Source organism: Corella eumyota, chromosome 5, assembly GCF_963082875.1.
Source record: "Corella eumyota chromosome 5, kaCorEumy4.1, whole genome shotgun sequence".
In the NCBI taxonomy this organism is placed as follows: Eukaryota; Metazoa; Chordata; class Ascidiacea; order Phlebobranchia; family Corellidae; genus Corella; species Corella eumyota.
The window spans coordinates 1280101-1297362 of record NC_137494.1 but is presented as its reverse complement, the minus strand read 5'-3'; the positions used below and the strand labels follow the sequence as shown (position 1 = coordinate 1297362).

General features: G+C 30.1%; 1 protein-coding gene across 1 annotated transcript; it reads left to right on the top strand.

The window, feature by feature from the left end:
• Positions 1-4164: 4164 nt before the first annotated feature.
• On the top strand, positions 4165-16890 carry LOC145752497 (uncharacterized). The gene is made up of 23 exons (XM_082568797.1): positions 4165-4221; positions 5498-5649; positions 5845-6220; positions 6425-6564; positions 6635-6813; positions 7793-7859; positions 8653-8774; positions 9093-9147; positions 9627-9736; positions 9923-10001; positions 10221-10448; positions 10549-10802; positions 11421-11510; positions 11960-13429; positions 13606-13658; positions 14028-14082; positions 14155-14428; positions 14750-14903; positions 14987-15081; positions 15209-15287; positions 15418-15540; positions 15646-16437; positions 16604-16890. Exons 1-23 carry the CDS (start codon positions 4165-4167, stop codon positions 16655-16657), a joined length of 5058 nt encoding a protein of 1685 aa, XP_082424923.1. The 3' UTR covers positions 16658-16890.
• The last annotated feature ends 372 nt before the right edge of the window (positions 16891-17262 follow it).

The window sequence follows — 17262 nt, the reverse complement described above, 5'->3', positions numbered from 1 at the left end:
GAACAATACTTATAGCGGAAATCTACAGAATATTAAATACTTATACCATGGGTTAAAAAAAAGTTTTGTCTTAAAACGTTCATTTGAAATAAAGCTGTTTAATAATTTTAAAATCTATGTATTAACGACCCTTGAAATAGTATACCAATACTTATATCGCTAAATCTACAAAATAATAAATACTTATAACATGGGCTACAAAATAAGTCTGTCAATGTTCATTTAAAATAAATCTATTTAATAATTTAAAAACCTCTTGTATTAACTACCCTTGAAATAGAAACCCAACGTTTAAGATATCAAAAATGATTTTTATTAAATTTACAACCTTAAATATTTTAAGCTAGTTTAATAGCTATGGATAAAAAGAAGGTCAAATTTCAAAATTAAGTTATTAGTATTTAAAAAAAACGGAACAACGTCACTAGGAATTTAAATATTGTTAGTTTTTAAACGGGAGTTTAAATTTTTTCTTCGATTTTTTGATATAAATAAATTATTTTTAGTAATGTTATGATAAGCATATCCTTTTGTTTTTTGCTTTTTAAAAAGGTCAGCAAAAAAATAACAACATTTGAATGAATCATCCAAACATATAGTTAGCTACCGTGTAGTGGTAAGAACACTTGCTACAGCACCATGAGGTCGTGGGTTCAATTCCCACTGATCTCATGCTGTAGCACCCTTGAGTAAGGCGCTATAAACGATATAAACTCCTGCTGAGCCAGCACTTAATCAGCAGTATAATTATCGGGCAATTATAATCTATATAATCCCAAACTGCCACAGGCAACTCGAGACTGGTCGGGGTAACTGATGTTACTCTAAGTTTAGGTCGCGCATTCGACTTTCCCACATCGAGGATAAAGATATATACTAAAAAAATATATATACACTATACATATGTATTAACATGGCTTAATTTAAAAAATATTACAAATTTTTAATTAACTCCAAATTGCAAAAAATATGTATCACGTATTAACAAATTCACAAAACTAATTAGATGTTGGTTTACAATAAATTATATTATCAAAATTTCAAAGATCCAATAAATTTTAAAATTTTCAAAAATCAACAATAACTATGTTACCCAATTGAAAACAATTGACTTGTATAGAAACCGATGCTATTTATTTACTCAATCGATTTTATAGTTTATAAAACTATTACATAACCTGGATATATATGCTTAGAACAAAACTGCTAAAACGATTTTAAAAATGTGTTTTTATAAAATTTATAACAATTTAAAATTTCAATAAGTTTTATATTTTAATTATTCTAACAAAATTGTATAAATTTATAGCAAACATTAATGCTATTTAAGTTACGATATGTATGTGAAATCAGATTATTTGTCATTAATAACCCTGTTTTTATATAAATTATTAATTTAAAAACATAAATAATTAGACTAATTATGCAAATAAAATGTAAGTGTACGCAAGAAATATGAATTATTTATAAATTAACGTGAACTAAACCTATTTTATTACTTTAAAACTATGTTTTAAGGCGCTAGAATTTGCATATTTTAAGATTTCTAGATTTGATATACGATTATAATGTAACAAAATACGATAAATATATCGTTCAACAAAATTAGGAAAGTTTACGTTACTTTAAGTTGTAATTCTTATACTTTATAGTTGATGGTCTGTATTTTGTTTCCTGAAAAGCAACGCCCCAGGATTTTAAATGTTGTAAATGAAGTCGTAAAGACGTAAGTGATACGGGCTCTATTGACATTGCTTGTCTCTTTATTGTATTATATTAGTTTAATGTGCAAGTGTGTTTAATATACTGCAATATTAAAATTCTGTATCTAAAGGTTAAGTTAATAAACTATAAGGGATTTAGAATAGAAAAGGTTGTAGTAAAATAGAAAGTGGTTTAACACTGCCAAGTGTATTTAATGAGCAACATAACCGTTGTTTGCTTTTTAAATGTAGTACGCTTATAGTTAAAATGTAGTAGTCTAAACACAGGTTATATAATAAATACAATAGTTATACTTAAATCATTAGATATTAAAAAAAATCGAGTAGATTTTAGACGATAGTAGACCGGTTTTCTATGCCTAAAACACGTAATATTAAGTTTAAAAAGGGCAGTTTTAAGTACTACAAAACGATTACGAGTAAAAATCTTTAATTAAAAACATGATGTAAAACGAATGTAAAATACTTTTCGTTTCGACAAATTTTAATAAAGAAAAGTATCATGAAAAGCGCCTTTGATTCACCTCAAGAAATTGAAAAGGAAGTCTACGCTTACTATCTAGTCAATATTTAACTTTACGATTTGACAAACACGGGCTCACTAATATGAGTTCTGTAAAGTTTAGATTTCCTTTATTAAACACAGCATGACGTAAGAGTTAAGGCAAAATTTGAACCTAAGGAAGTCACTATAAATTGATAGGATTTATATTCTGATGTAGCGTCGTATTTAGTAGTTTTTAACTGTTTAAAACAGGTTAATATGTATTAAGATTTGCTGAAAAACGCTAATTTTTGACGTATTGTCTGATTTAAATTTGCTTTCAATAAAAATTTGATAAATTAGTTGAACACAATAGGTTAGTAAATAAAGTTAAAACAGAATAAAGTTTAACCGAACCCAACTGGGGTTAGTTAATGGCAGTTTAAATATAAATCATTACAAAATCAAGATCGTAGCAACGCCAACAACAGTTTACGAGATATAAGTACAAATATTTACCTATTAACTGATACACAGTTACGCATATATAGCAGACTCAATGTAATAAGAATATGTTTCAAAGATCAAATCTATTAAATAAATCTCGTCTGTCAGTAGTTTAGTAAACATACAAAAGGAAATTAACTTAAGGGAGTAAATTTAAACGGAAAATAAGAAAATAGCAATCTATTTGATCATTACTATTTTTGTATCAAGTCATAGTTATCATAACAGTTTAATTTGAAGCACATTTTTTGTTGTATTTGACCAATTTATACGACATTCAAGCCTGATTCATGTTTAAGTATACAAAAACTTACGTCAGAAAAATGGTCGTAAAATTACATTTAGAAATTCAACTATGCGAATATCGTTAAAAAAGCAAGCTCTGACAGAACGTTTATGATATTGTTAGAGTATTTAGTTGTACAAATGTAAGTTTATTTAATTATACTATTTTTGAACGAGATAAATAGTAGTGTTAAGGTTATCAGATGTAGACAAAGATCATAGTACCTGGAAAACTTTAAATTACGACAGATAGACTTTGTATAACCGGTTTTCCATATGACATCATGATCAGTTTTAACTGAAACGTGTAATTTAGATGTAAGAATACAAAAACGTTACAAATCTAACAACAAAGGTTGTAACACCTGGAGTAAATAAAGCCTAATTATAGTGTACGACTGTTTGTTAAAAATGGTATTAACGAATTAGTGGTTAAAGCCTAAAATTTAAAGTTAAAATATAATTCTTGTCATAAATATATCTTTGCGATAACTGTTAAAAATACAAGGTTTGCAGATTAATATTTACAAATTTTATATTGCCAGACCTTTTATAGTAATTTTTAATAAATGTTTTATATATCCAAATACCATATTTTTTGCTATCTATGTTTTTAACGATTTAAAAAACAAAATAACCGTCGTCAAGTTGTTTAAACCACAAATACCGCAATTTAAGCCTGTTGTCTTAGTTGTGTATAAAACTACATTAAAACGTAGGTTTTAGACTAGCCTCAACCTGCCCTTTGATATAGATACACAACATTTGTTGATAGTTTTTATTTTGCGTTGTTTTTACTAAAACCACAGCAAAGCTATTGGGAAATCTTAGTAAGGCTTTAAGATTTTAAAGTTGATCCGACTGATTAAGATATAGGCATGAACTGTATTACAGAAACCGTGCGTGGTTCGGTGTATTATGTAAGGTATTATAGGGTATTATGTGACAGCGATGCCACATTAGTGGTAAGAATTTAAAAAAAATAAAGTATTTTTTAGCATATTTAAAAATATTTCCAGTTTAAATGCGTTATTTAACTTAAATTTTTAATTACAGATATCATAATGACATTATTACTTTTTATTGATTTTTTGTATTTTTATGACAGGGTAAATTTTTGTTTATAAAAATGATGTTTCGTGAATAGATAAATTTATTTTAACGATGAATCGAGTAAGGCATGCTGGCCATTTAATTAAAGAAGAACATCATCGGAGTAGGGTAATTTAATATAAATATTTTTATATATTTTAACTTAAGTTTAGACCAAAAACATTAGTTAAGCATTACGACTGTTTATATTTAAACTTTGTGTTTAAATCTTGGGTTTAATCCCCACTGCTCTCATGCTGTAGCGCCCTTGAGTAAGGCGCTATATGCGGTATGAACTCCTGCTGAGCCAGCACTTAATCAGCAGCATAATTATCGGGAAATTATAACCTATATTATCCCAAACTGCCACAGGCAACTCGAGACTGGGTCGGGGTAACAAATGTTACTCTATGTTAAGGTCACGCATTCGACTTTCCCACATCGAGGATAAAAACATATACAAAAAAAATGAGTACAGTTTTTGAATTAAATTTACAACGTTGTATTTCATCCAACTTATATTCTAAATACATTTCATTTAACATTACCTATAAATTCACATTTTATTTTTATTGCATACGAGTATTGCCTATTAGAACACTTAATAAAAATGTTGTAACTTTTTTAACACATTAGACTTTATACTCAGCTAAACAACTAAAACGTAAATCTATTTCCTGGCGTTTACGACTCTATTTCTAAAACACAAAAACTCTATTTCTAAAAAAAAAAAAAAAAAACAGCTGTACACATAATAGTTAACACGATTTCAGTTAATAAATTTATTAATACATTGACTCAATAAGTTAAAAATATAACCAACAACTTACATATATCTCTGTCAAAGTAGTTTTGAATGTGCTATATTATTACATTTTGAAAGTATTTTTACATATCATTTTTTAATATACACATAATTTTCTAATTCCTTAGTTAATATAAAACAATAACTTCGAACTAGTAATGAAAAGCACTAATTAATTAAACACCAAGAGTTCTGCATTTCTAATTGAAAACCCACATAACAAACTTACAAAACACTAAAGTTTTCAAGTTGCTAGACCTCAGACTTGTTATAAGCTTAATATAACTTATGTTTACAAGTTATGTAGGTTTAGTTTAGGCTCGTGGTTTTTTGTTTAGGGCAAATTGTGCTATAGTTAAAGCAAAGTTGCATTGCGCATTTTAAGACAAAAATGTTGTTTTTTAAATCACGTCATAACATAAACTAGTTACTGAAATTTAATTTGTTTTTTTTTTCAATAAAAAAAGCATAATTTTTTAATTATAATTAATTAACCAACTATACCAATAATAAGGATAGTAGATCTAATAAATTAAAAAATATTGGCTAATTAAAAATTGATTAAATATTTTTTTATGTCAACTATTTTGATTTTCACAGAGTTATTGGTGCGTTATAAGAAACGGTTTATTCCTTGCTTACGCCTCTAATAACGATGCAACCTGCGATATCGAAATAGGGGATGAACCGGCCCGGGTTTTCCCTATCAGTCACCTGTCTGCAACAGCTTTTATAATACCACAGCATAAAGGGTAAACATTTTACTTTTGGTTTCTTTGTGTGTATAAAATTTATAAAAATTATAAAATCGTTATATGGTAAATACTATATGGTAAATAATTTGTATTTAAACAAGTCATAATTCCTATTTATTTAAAATTGTGATTTTTTTAAATTCGTTTAACTTATATGTTTTAAGCATCGCGAAATATTTGTTTATATTTTAGGCCCCCAACACAATTTGCCCTTGAACTTCATTGCGCTAAAAGTAATCAGCATATAACATTTTACGCTGACCATCAGAGCGCGCTAGAGACTTGGGTGGACGCAATTAAAGCGGAATCGAATTCTGATAAATTAGACTTTTTTGACTGCAATCAAGGAGGGATTTTACCTCCGGACATTGACGTGGGATCGGCCGGACATTTGGACGAAAATCCCGCGGATTATTCCTATGATGAGGACGAATTTGTGGGTCCGAAACCAACCGAAAATAATTTAAAATTTGCAAGTTTATTTGGGAAAGAACAATTAGTCAAAGAAAATTTATTTTCGACAAATAACTTGGAATCCGTGCGAACGAAATCCCCGCTTAAACAGAACGTAAGTTACGTAAAAATTTAATTTCTCCCAACATTAAATATGTGAAATGATTTCTATTTATTGTACAAAAGTTTGTGAAATTCATAACCCCCCTGAGTCATGGTAATTCATTCAACTGAATTGTCGCATTTAAACTGGAACGCAGATGTTCAATGACGTCATAAAAGACTTGAAAATAAAACATTATTACGTCATAATTTTCAGACAAATTTTGAGAAAAGTTCGTCGCCTTCTCTATCGAATACGTCATCGTCTTTCTATCAAGACTCCGCGGACGAATCATCTGTGACGTCATCGCCTTTAATGACGTCATCTCCGATAAGGACATCGCCGATGTGTTTAGAGTAAATAAATTGATTACAAAAAAATAAAAAAACTTTTTAAATTTAATTTAATCCATTTTTTTTATTTTAGAAAGCGGGAAAAAGTTTTGGAACAGAAGTCAACCCAAAACCTAGCGATCCAGAATAATTATAAGAAAAAGGAACAACTTTTTGACTTGAAAAGTTCCTTAAATTCAAGTCGAGACAAAAATCCATATTTTTATATAAGAGAAGGTCCGAACCATCTGACGTCATCAGTAAAACAAAAAGGTAGAAAAAAAATAGTAATTTTTTTTATACATGATTATCCTCGATGTGGGAAAGTCGAATGCGCGACCTAAACCTAGAGTAACAAAAGTTACCCCGACCCAGTCTTAAGTTAACTTTAGCAGTTTGGGATATTATAGAGATTATAATTGCCCGGTAATTATACTGCTGATTAAGTGCTGGCTCAGCAGGAGTTCATATCGTTTATAGTGCATTACTCAAGGGCGCTAAAGTATGGGAGCAGTTAGGATTGAACCCAGGACCTTGTGTGTGGTGTAGCATGTGTTTACTACACCAAGCTGCCAGTTAGATAACAGTAGAATATAAAACTAAAACATAAAACAAGTATGGGGCGATGCTGCATAATAGGCATCTTGTATGTTTTTTTAATTGGTAATCATATTAAAAAGACCAAAAAAAAAAAATTTGAAAATACCACCAAAAATTTCAAATATCTTGCAAAATAACTTTTGTTTTTAAAAAAACCGTGTGAAAATCCATAATTTAAGTTAAATAATCTGACACTTAATCAAACTAATTGGAATTTCTAAAAAAAAATCTGCAAAAACGTCAACTTTTAAGCAATATCAGGCTTCTCAAAAAGTTTAAATTGGACTCAAATACAGATTTAAATCAACCTCAGTATTTTTATGGAAATAACAACTTCCTGAATTGCAAATCGAACGCACGTGTTATTTTAAAGCAGCCAAAGATCATCGAAATCATTCAAATATTTTACTTTTAAATTTCTTTACAATTTCAGCGAAAGGGAGGGCAATTGAACTTTTATAAATCAGGTTCTCATGCGGTTAAGTTAAATTTCAAGCAATACTGTTAACTAACATCCTCAATCGTTCCATTCCAGCTGTATATTGATAAACACATTGCGTCAACCGTACTGCCAGCATGGGAATTGCTGTATTACTTTTATAAATCTTACCTAATAAGGATTTAAAATGTAACATATTTTGTTGTGTTCTAGGAAAAACGAACGGGCCAACTTCTAGAATACGCAAGGGCAAAGCGATGCAGAGTTCACCTAGTAAAAGGTATGAATTAGAAAAAATAAAATGTTAAGTTTAATCAATTGTTAAATATAGAAAAATTTTGTCCATAGAGCGTATATTGGGTATTTCCATACTATATATTACATATAACCTTATGATATATTTCGTAATTCAATGTTACATCCTTCTATTAAAATCAAATATTGTATTTCATGATATATCGTAATATTTAAAATATATTAAACTTTTTCTTTGACAATTTGTACTTTTATAAATTCTTTATTGTACAAGTATTGTTAAAAAAGGTTTAAAAGTTATTTATCAAGACAAAGCACCAAACTCGTTCATTTTTAACATATTTTTTACTTGTAGCCAAAATTTAACTACTACACAATGCTTATACCGCAATATTTTAAACAAAAAATAATCAAGTATTTGTCGAAACCCTGAGTACAACACAAAAAATTAAACGCATTTAAAACTTCTTATATCTTAGCCAATCTTGTTCTTAAATACAATATTTCTGGGTTTGGTGACCATGCCATAACATACTTAAAATCTTTATGTAAACATTAATACTTTTGGCACGTTTTAAATCATTAAATTGATTTTGTCATTTTTTCCCGTCCCATTGTTGTAATATTAATTGTATATCGTATTTATTATTTACTTTTATCAATGTGCGAAAAACCAAAATAAAAAAATATATCATTTCCACATTAATACTAAGAAATATTGGACCTGATTTTAAATATACGTGAGTGTACATGTAAGTGTATTAATTATTCATTTAAATTTCAATATAAAACACTTTTAACAAGTATTTGTATTTTAGATCGTCGCGACACACAATAGCCCCAATCTCAAACCTTGACCTTCAAATCAATCAAAGACAACGAACAAACAAACCTTCGTTTGTTCCACTTATATCAAAGCAACATCACGACACTGACTCGGGTCTGTATTTGCTTGTTTTAACCATACGTGTGCCGGTTATTTTTTCTTGTGTGTAAATCATATATAAAGTTAAAAACTGAGCGTAAATTGCTAACTTTAAATGGCTGAATGTATGTCTAAAGGTATTTTAATTCAAATACCTTTAACTTTCAATAATTTTGAATATATATTTACTAAGTAGATTTAAAATAAGGGTATTTAGTAAATATGAGGTGTTAATTAACCGTATTTGAAAATTATTATCTAATTTGGGATTTTAGATTGCAATAATTTTTAGAGAATATTTTTTAGTTTTTAAATATGTTCATTTTTTTACAGACGACTCTGATTCTGACAATAGCACAGAAGACGAAAATCAAACAATAGAAAAAAGGTAAAGCCCCCACAGTGATAATCATACGTTTACAGATCAAATATTTTTAACCAGTTTGTCACCTTACAATTTAATCCTTCAAATTCCATTTGATCGAATTAATAAGCTGGATATGAAGTAGATTTAACATTATTTGACCTAGAAATTAAAACTTTATATCAAACAGCGGCTTTCTTAAAATAATAACTTCTAACAAAATCCTATTTACTCAATTCGAATTTTAAAAGCGAAAAAGGAATTAAAATCCAATACCAATACGACCAATATTAATCCTTAAAGTAAACAAGTCATAATTCAACATTTAAAACACAATATTTCTACAATGTTTGTTATTTTTTTTAGCTAATCTGCAAATGATCTAAATATTATGTTTTTATGATGCTTAAAACCTAATTATTGTACTTTAGAAGCGTATTTCTTATTCGCAATTATGTATCACAACAAACATATATCGAATAACTGTTTTGTTTGTTTTTTAGTTTTCAAAGCGAATCGGTTAACAGCATATTATCAGATATTAGCAGCAACACGAACTCCCAAATAGAAGAAAATAATAATGTACCAAAAACTGAATTTATCAAAACAGAAGGTATGGTAATATATTATAATTCTCATTTGAGGTTATGAGTATTTGTAAATAAATACCTGCGTATTACGTAAACAATGGAGGTCACGTGACCTGTTAAGCAGTTTTAATTACTTAAGTCGATCGTGTGAAACGTAAACATAGAGAACTACACACAATTAAAATCTTTTCCATTTATGTTTTTTTTAGAAATTAAAACTCCAGTTCATAAAATTAAAGAAAAATTAAAGTCAAACGAAAATTTAAAGAAAAATGGTTCGTTTTTAAAGTAAGTACTCGCTTTATAAAAACCACATTATCTAACCACACCACTTAAAAGTTACTTTTTTTATTACGTTTCCATCAAACTGTTAAAACATACAGTCTATTTGTAAAGTTAAAAAAAAAATTATATAGTTACAATTATAAAATAAGTGCCTTGATTTTTTTGGTAAATTTTGTAAAATTATACACTTTTTATTAAATTATACAAAAACCTTATTTAAAGGACTCAAGATGAAGATCAACGAAAAAGATCCGGCAGCATTGGATCTAGGATTCTGAATCGAGCTAAAAGTGCAGTTGGGAAGAGGAATAGTCGATCAATTGAGCTTCCACTAGAGGGAGACAATAATAGCGACAAAGATGGGTCACGTGACCAAGAAAAGTCACCTAAGAAAAATGGGTCTCTTGACAAAGATAGGACCCGTAATAGTACAACAGACAACACAAAAAGGTAATTAGTATTCACATATTTATTTTTTTTATAAAAATTAACTCTACGCGATAATTTATTTTTTTAGACCAAAAAATTACAAAATTATTTTGTTTTTTAGCATCCCTAACCCAATAAACTCGCAAACTATTGCCCAAGACGAAATTAGTTCACCGAAAGAAAACAACGAACGAATCGTGATAAAAGATGGATGGTTGTATCGACGAAAACGAATGACTTGGAGTCGGATTTGGGCAGTTTTAGAGGCGAATAAACATTTGTATTTCTACAAAAATGACCAAGTTTCGATGGATGTAATGCCAGTATCAAGATTTGAGCTTTTGTTCGGTTGTGAAGTAGTCAACGTTATACAAAGTAAGTGATCCAATATAAGAGTTACTCTAACCTATTTTTGTGTATGGTAGTGCCCCCTAGCATACCCACAAATTTCCCTTAAAACTACCAAGTATTTTCCTTATTAAACATCCAAAGTTAAATGATATATCAAAGTGTAATCACTTTCTATGGCATTGTATATGTTTCATTGTGTTGCAACTTTTTTAAGCTAACTCATACGAATCAAAAAAAGTGATTATTTTAAATCTACCAGCAGACGTTACGTAATTTTTGTTAAGATATCTCGTGATTTTGTATGAAATATCACTTTTTGTTGTAATTCATTGTAAAAAAGGATTCCTAAACAATACCCAATGTTATTACCCTTTTAGTATAACCACATCACATTTATTTATTCTATATATTTGTACTACAACAAAACAACTTAAAGTTCCTTAAAATATACGATTATATTGATATGGAAAACACCCTACAGCCTAAAATAAATACACTTAGTTTCTATTGTTGCAATAATAAACACATCAAGTTCCCTAAACATGGCTTAATAGATTATTTATTAATTTATAGTAATAGATATACATCATAAACAAGGTCATAAAATTAGTTTTTTACTATTTTAACGATTTATTTTTGCAGGTAAAGGGAATAGTACGTTTGTGTTGAATTATTTTAAGCAACATGTGCCAGATATTATGCAATCTCCCCTTAATACCGCTCAACCTAATGGTAAAGATTTTGAAATGTAATCTAATATTTATCTACGCAACTTTTAGCCCTGTGTGAATGCAAATAAATAACGAAACCGAACGTGGGTTATCGTAGATTAGATATTTGCTCTATATATTTGCACTGCAGTTTTGCGTTGCGTGCATTTCAAACTTTGGTTGCAGTTTATCGGGTTGATCTATTTGCAATGGGAACTCTACAGTGGGAATTTAAATGTACACGGTGTGAGTGAGGGATTAAAACAAACCAAACACTTTATAGGTTTAAGTTAAGGGGCCACGATAAGAAATTAGGACAAAATGTGGGCCTTGAATTCTTATTTGAATTTTAGTTTTAAAAATTCATTAATGCCTTCACATTTTCCAAGTCCAATGTTTGCTTATTAAAGTCAATTTGAAAATTTATCACATGCAAACTTTTCTTTATCAAAAAAAACTATGTTTTTTCAGATTTGCATTCGATTCAATTAATGTGCAAGAATACCCAAGAATTTATATACTGGATGAAAGCATTTCATCTGGTTAACTCAACCAAAGGTGGTGTTGTACCCAACCAAGTGATTAAGCCGATATTAACACTACGACCAATCAATAGAAACTTGAATTCTAGTCCAGAGAACGAAAAAGAGTTGCTCAAAAAAGCTGAAAATTTTGAAGCCGAAGACTCGAAATCTTTACCTGCAAGTGGGAAAAAAACAAAACTCTCGAATAACATTCCAAGTTATAACACAAACAATCCAAAGGTGGGAACGAATAAAGATAACACAACACCTTGTAATGACACCACACTAAACTCCGAAATTACGTCACCACATCAAAACAAAAATGGTGTCAAAACTTTCGAAGAGACCAAAATGGAATTCGATTTCGGATTTATTGATGACGTAACTAATACGTCACTCGGCACACGTCATAGAGAATCACGTGACTTTGCTGTTGAAAGCAATGATTTTGGTACAGGTGGCACAAATAAAGTGTTTCATCGATTTCCTATTGGGGTAAACAATGTCATTAGCTCGGACAGTATTGTGAATTGCAGGGACTTTTCGATATCGGATGCACCAGAGAACAATACAAACCTTTCAACTTCCCTTTCGACTAACTGTCAACTCGCCGACACTTCAAACAATACCAACCTCTTACGTCACAATTCATCATTGTCGGATCAAGTAAACAAAGAACATGTAAACAACAACAACATCAAGGTTATCTTACCTCGCACGCGCGAACTTGATAATTGCATTCATAATCGTGCATTAAACCCCGATGGTTTATTACGAGATAAAGTTATCGAAAACTCGAGCCAATCACAAACAAGCGAACCCAGCGTGCGCTCAAGCGAAGATAGCTTGCTTTTTTCTTTTCGCCCTCGCATACAAAAACAAGAGAAAGTCGAAATGTCTTCACTAAGTTGCAAGTCTGTAGTCCCACAAAGACATCGTGCAAGGACAAAAGTAAAGCAAGTAGGAGACTGTATTGAGTCAGTTTATAATCTACAATACACAGCAACAGACTTGCTTAAGAATTTAAAATTTGGCTCAACCAAAACCTTCGATAATCCAGTGGATATTAGTCAGCGCTCAAGTATAAATAACTTCAATCTTTTAAAGCAGTTCAGTTGTTCAAGAAACATCGACGCTTTAAACTTGGAAATTCATTTCAAAAATCTTACGAATGAAAATTTATTTTTAACAACAGATAATAAGAGAAATTTAAACAAAACTTTACTAAAGAAAAATATAATTTGGAATAAACCGTTCGAAAAAGCAGAACTACGTCGTTCAGCATCGGATAGTAATTTGTTAGAATCATTAAAACATCGACTTTATAGAATGAGGAATCTTAACAAACGAGTTCCCGAATTATCGGAAATAGATTTTATTGAAATTTATGGATTAACCCAAAGAAATATCAATACAGGTGAATATATTTAAAAAAAATGTAAAATCATCTATTAAACGTTGTTATTTGTACTATAATTTTGCTCTTTTTATAAAAACAAGTTTATTTTAATATTTAATTCATATTTTTTTAAATATATAATTTTTAAAATAATTTTAATTCAAGTATTACAAAAATAAATTTTTGTTTTTTAGATAACCGAATCACCAGCAGTAATATTAACGACAACGAAAATATCATAAACAAGGTAGGAATAAAATTCCTTCTAAAATCTTTATAAATAATAATTACCGCTTTGGATGAATCGCTGAATTACTAACACCGTTTCGTTGGTGCCGTATCTCCGTTGCAATTATCTATTATTGTTTTGTTTACCAACTTTAAAGTTTTATCTTTTGTTATAAAGTTGAAAATATTTTGAATCTTACACGTGCCAGAAAATAACAACTTTGTTAATTTGGCAAATTTTAAAATAAAAATGAATTTAAAATTTTCAAAATGGCGCGCAAAAGTTTTCTAAAATCGAAACAACTTTTAAACCATCTTCTATTTCGAGGATGTCACAAAACGTCATAATTGTTGTAACAAGGATTCAATTGTTTATTATTTGTTACAGAACAGACAAACAGATTCGATCAAGGAAGCTTACTTAAACAAACTTTCATTCGGAGGTAAGTTAGAAATTAATAAAACAAGTTTTCAAATTATGATCGATTCAATTTTAATTACAAATTAATTTTTAGATGAATCGAGCGAAGACTCTCGTCATGTTCGAACGAATGGGTCCGTGGCAAGTACTACGTCATCAGTGACGTCATCAACTGGATCGGGATTGAGCGAGACGAGTAAGAAGCAAGCGAGTTGGTTTAAAAATATGACATTTTCACTGAAACGAGCAACTTCGAGCGCCGAACATGGCAAAAAACAAACCGTTCTAGAAATCCCGGCCGTCCAACTTTCTACGTCATCACATCGAGGTTACTTGGACCTGAGGAATAAAAAGAAGCAGTGGGAAAGGTAAGTCGTTATTTGATCCTCTAATGACGTCACTGTAGTAGTATTGTGACTAGATAGAATAACAAGTCAAGTACTTCACATATTTTATACTCGAGTGAGCGTAGTTGGTTCAATTAAAACTCAATTTGAGTAATGAAATATAAGTTTTGGCAGCAAATAAAGCTTTTTGCTTACGGCAAACGATCCTAACTTAGCTTTATATAAACCAAATTGTTAAAAGTAATACAAACAATGAGGTTAACCGTGCGGAAACACTTGAGTAGGAACAAATAGAAACTTTAGATTGTGACAACTAATTGTACAACTTGTTAAACTTTTTAGATTTTTCTGCGTTTTGCAAGATGCTTGCTTATATTGCTACAACACTCCCCAATCTCAAACAACATGTGACGTCATCCTTCTTAGAGGTTATGACGTAGCTGCTGAGGTCACAAACATGAACCGATCAAGATTTACATTCAGACTTGAACAAAACGTAAGGATTGCTTTCAAACAAAATTAAAATATTTTAATAATTTTCATGTTACAAATAATTAATAATTTGCTTATTTGAAACAGGGTTTCCAAACAATTCATCTTAGCACAAACAACCACGAGGAATTTGTGTTTTGGGTGGCAGCACTGGAACAGGAAACACGAAAAGTGATTGACAGGTTGGTGGAATCGAAATTATAAATATTTTGGCGGACGTGCTTAACCATTCAAGCAAAGAAAAATGTCCAAGTTCCCGACATAATAAATATTACTTCAACAACTTTTTAATTTGAATTTTTGTTTCAGAAATGGGAATAGAACCTTAGAAGATGACCACGTGACAAAAAGAACGATTGACAACAACCCAACAAGAAAAACGTGGACGGTAAGAAATTAATTAAATACAGAGTTTATTTACAAACAGTTGTCTTCATTATTTAGTTAATGTCGTAATCTATGCTAGAACCTGTGCAAAGTTAATCAATTTTATTAAACAAACTTTCTTGTTTCAACAGAAAAGTTTATCAAACGATGAAGTCGAACAACAATTAGTCGAGTTACAAAAACACAAATTACTTCAAGAAATTGCGGCCCAGCAACAAACAATTATGAGAGAACAACTTTTACTTGAAACTAAGGTACTTTAAGTTAAAATATACTTGAAGAATGTAACCCAAAGCCACACTAGATTATGTTATTGTAAACCTTGTTGCAAATTTTAACATCAACTGCTTTGATTTTAGGAATCTGTTCGTGTTAACCAACAACTCGAAAATCAACGAATTTCACGACGTGATGACGTCATCGAGAAATTCGAGCAAAGTCGACAGGAAGAAGTTGTGAAAATGATCAAGTACATGACTCAGCTCAACACTCGTCGCAACTCGGCTCAACTTAAGGTCGATCAACTTTCCAAAGAGATCGGACCCAAGTCGGGAAAGAAACGAAGTAAAAATCACCAGCACTTTGCCGCCCTCGAGTCAAGGTTGAACTCCATGAAACAAAGACTCAGCGAGATCGATCTTGAGATTCGAGAACAACAAGAAACTAAATTAAATAATTTCGAAAAGATTCGGGAACGTCAAGAGCTTGAACTTCTTGTGACGGAACAACAAGAAAGTTTAGATATCTTAAAAAACAATCGAAGCCATGTCGCTCCTAGAAAACGTCATCAATTGACAGCACGATCATCACGTGACCATCTGACATCGATCGAGGAGTTATCCAGCATCTCTGATTGTTCCGGGTCCTCCGGATCGTTGGAAGTTGGACGGATCCGACAAGCAATGTCGACTCCCAGACAGATGAGGAGAAGTCCTCCGTTCGAAGTCAACTCCTCCGACTCTCTTCCTTCCATCGAGCTCTTGCGACCTAACCTTACTCGATCCGAAGACGATCTATCCTCGTTACGTCACAACAGTCTTAGTGACGTCATCGCCTCGTCATCGATGACACGTGGTGATTCGAAGAGTTCTCTCCCGTGTGAAAAGTCAACAAATAATGAGATTGATCCAGATGTTCTCGCAGGGATTGAGGTAAATTTCAAGTTTTTGTTTAAACAATATGTTGCTCTTAGTTTACTGTTTATTGTAATCAAGCGACTTAATTTAACAAGCAGAGTCATATCATTCTGTTACTACTTCTTAATTAACTTGCTTAAACTTTTTTGACCAAAATCTAACTTATTTCTTTATTTTTTAGATGTTTGAATTATTCTCCAAACACACGTTGGCGAAAGTGTCCAAAAAACTTTAAAGAAGATTTTGTTTTTATTTTTATTTAGTTTCACGTATTTCTACAGCCTGCCTAGTTTTACTGTGCCTTTTATTAGATATATATTATTAAATAACTTCACTTTTTAGTTTTTAAAATCATTTTAATTAAGTTTTTATTTTACTGTATTTTGTACTTGTTTTTATTATTTAAGCAGTTTTTTTATGTTTTTATCTTGTTTCGCATTGTGATAATTGTTATTACACTTTTAATAAACTTTTTAATGAAATTTAAAACTAATTTTCAAGTTGTGAAAAAGTAATCTAAATTACAAAGTTTTAACAGATATATATATATATATATAAACAGGTTCACTTAACTTTAAAACAAATTAAAAAAAAATTTAACATATAAAGAACAAAACTCTATTAAAATCAATACCAACTGTAAAAACATTTGTTTAACCTCATAGTACTAGGTAAAAAACTACCCACACTTAATTACTTACTAAACAACAAAAATTGTGTTATATTATGTTAAGCCTTTTAACCAAATAACCTCAAACTTACCTATACAATTTTTTTTATTTTTTATTTTAGGTAGGCCTAACAAACTGTACAAATATAAACAAGATTGCTAGGGCTATA

What these genes read in the sequence shown, in the direction of transcription:
- LOC145752497 (XM_082568797.1), top strand. Translation starts at nt 4,165, where the DNA reads ATGAATCGAGTAAGGCATGCTGGCCATTTAATTAAAGAAGAACATCAT. An exon ending in GTCATCAGTAAAACAAAAAG is followed by an intron (nt 6,814 to 7,792) that starts GTAGAAAAAAAA and finishes GTTGTGTTCTAG; the next exon opens with GAAAAACGAACGGGCCAACT. An exon ending in ACAACAGACAACACAAAAAG is followed by an intron (nt 10,449 to 10,548) that starts GTAATTAGTATT and finishes TTTGTTTTTTAG; the next exon opens with CATCCCTAACCCAATAAACT.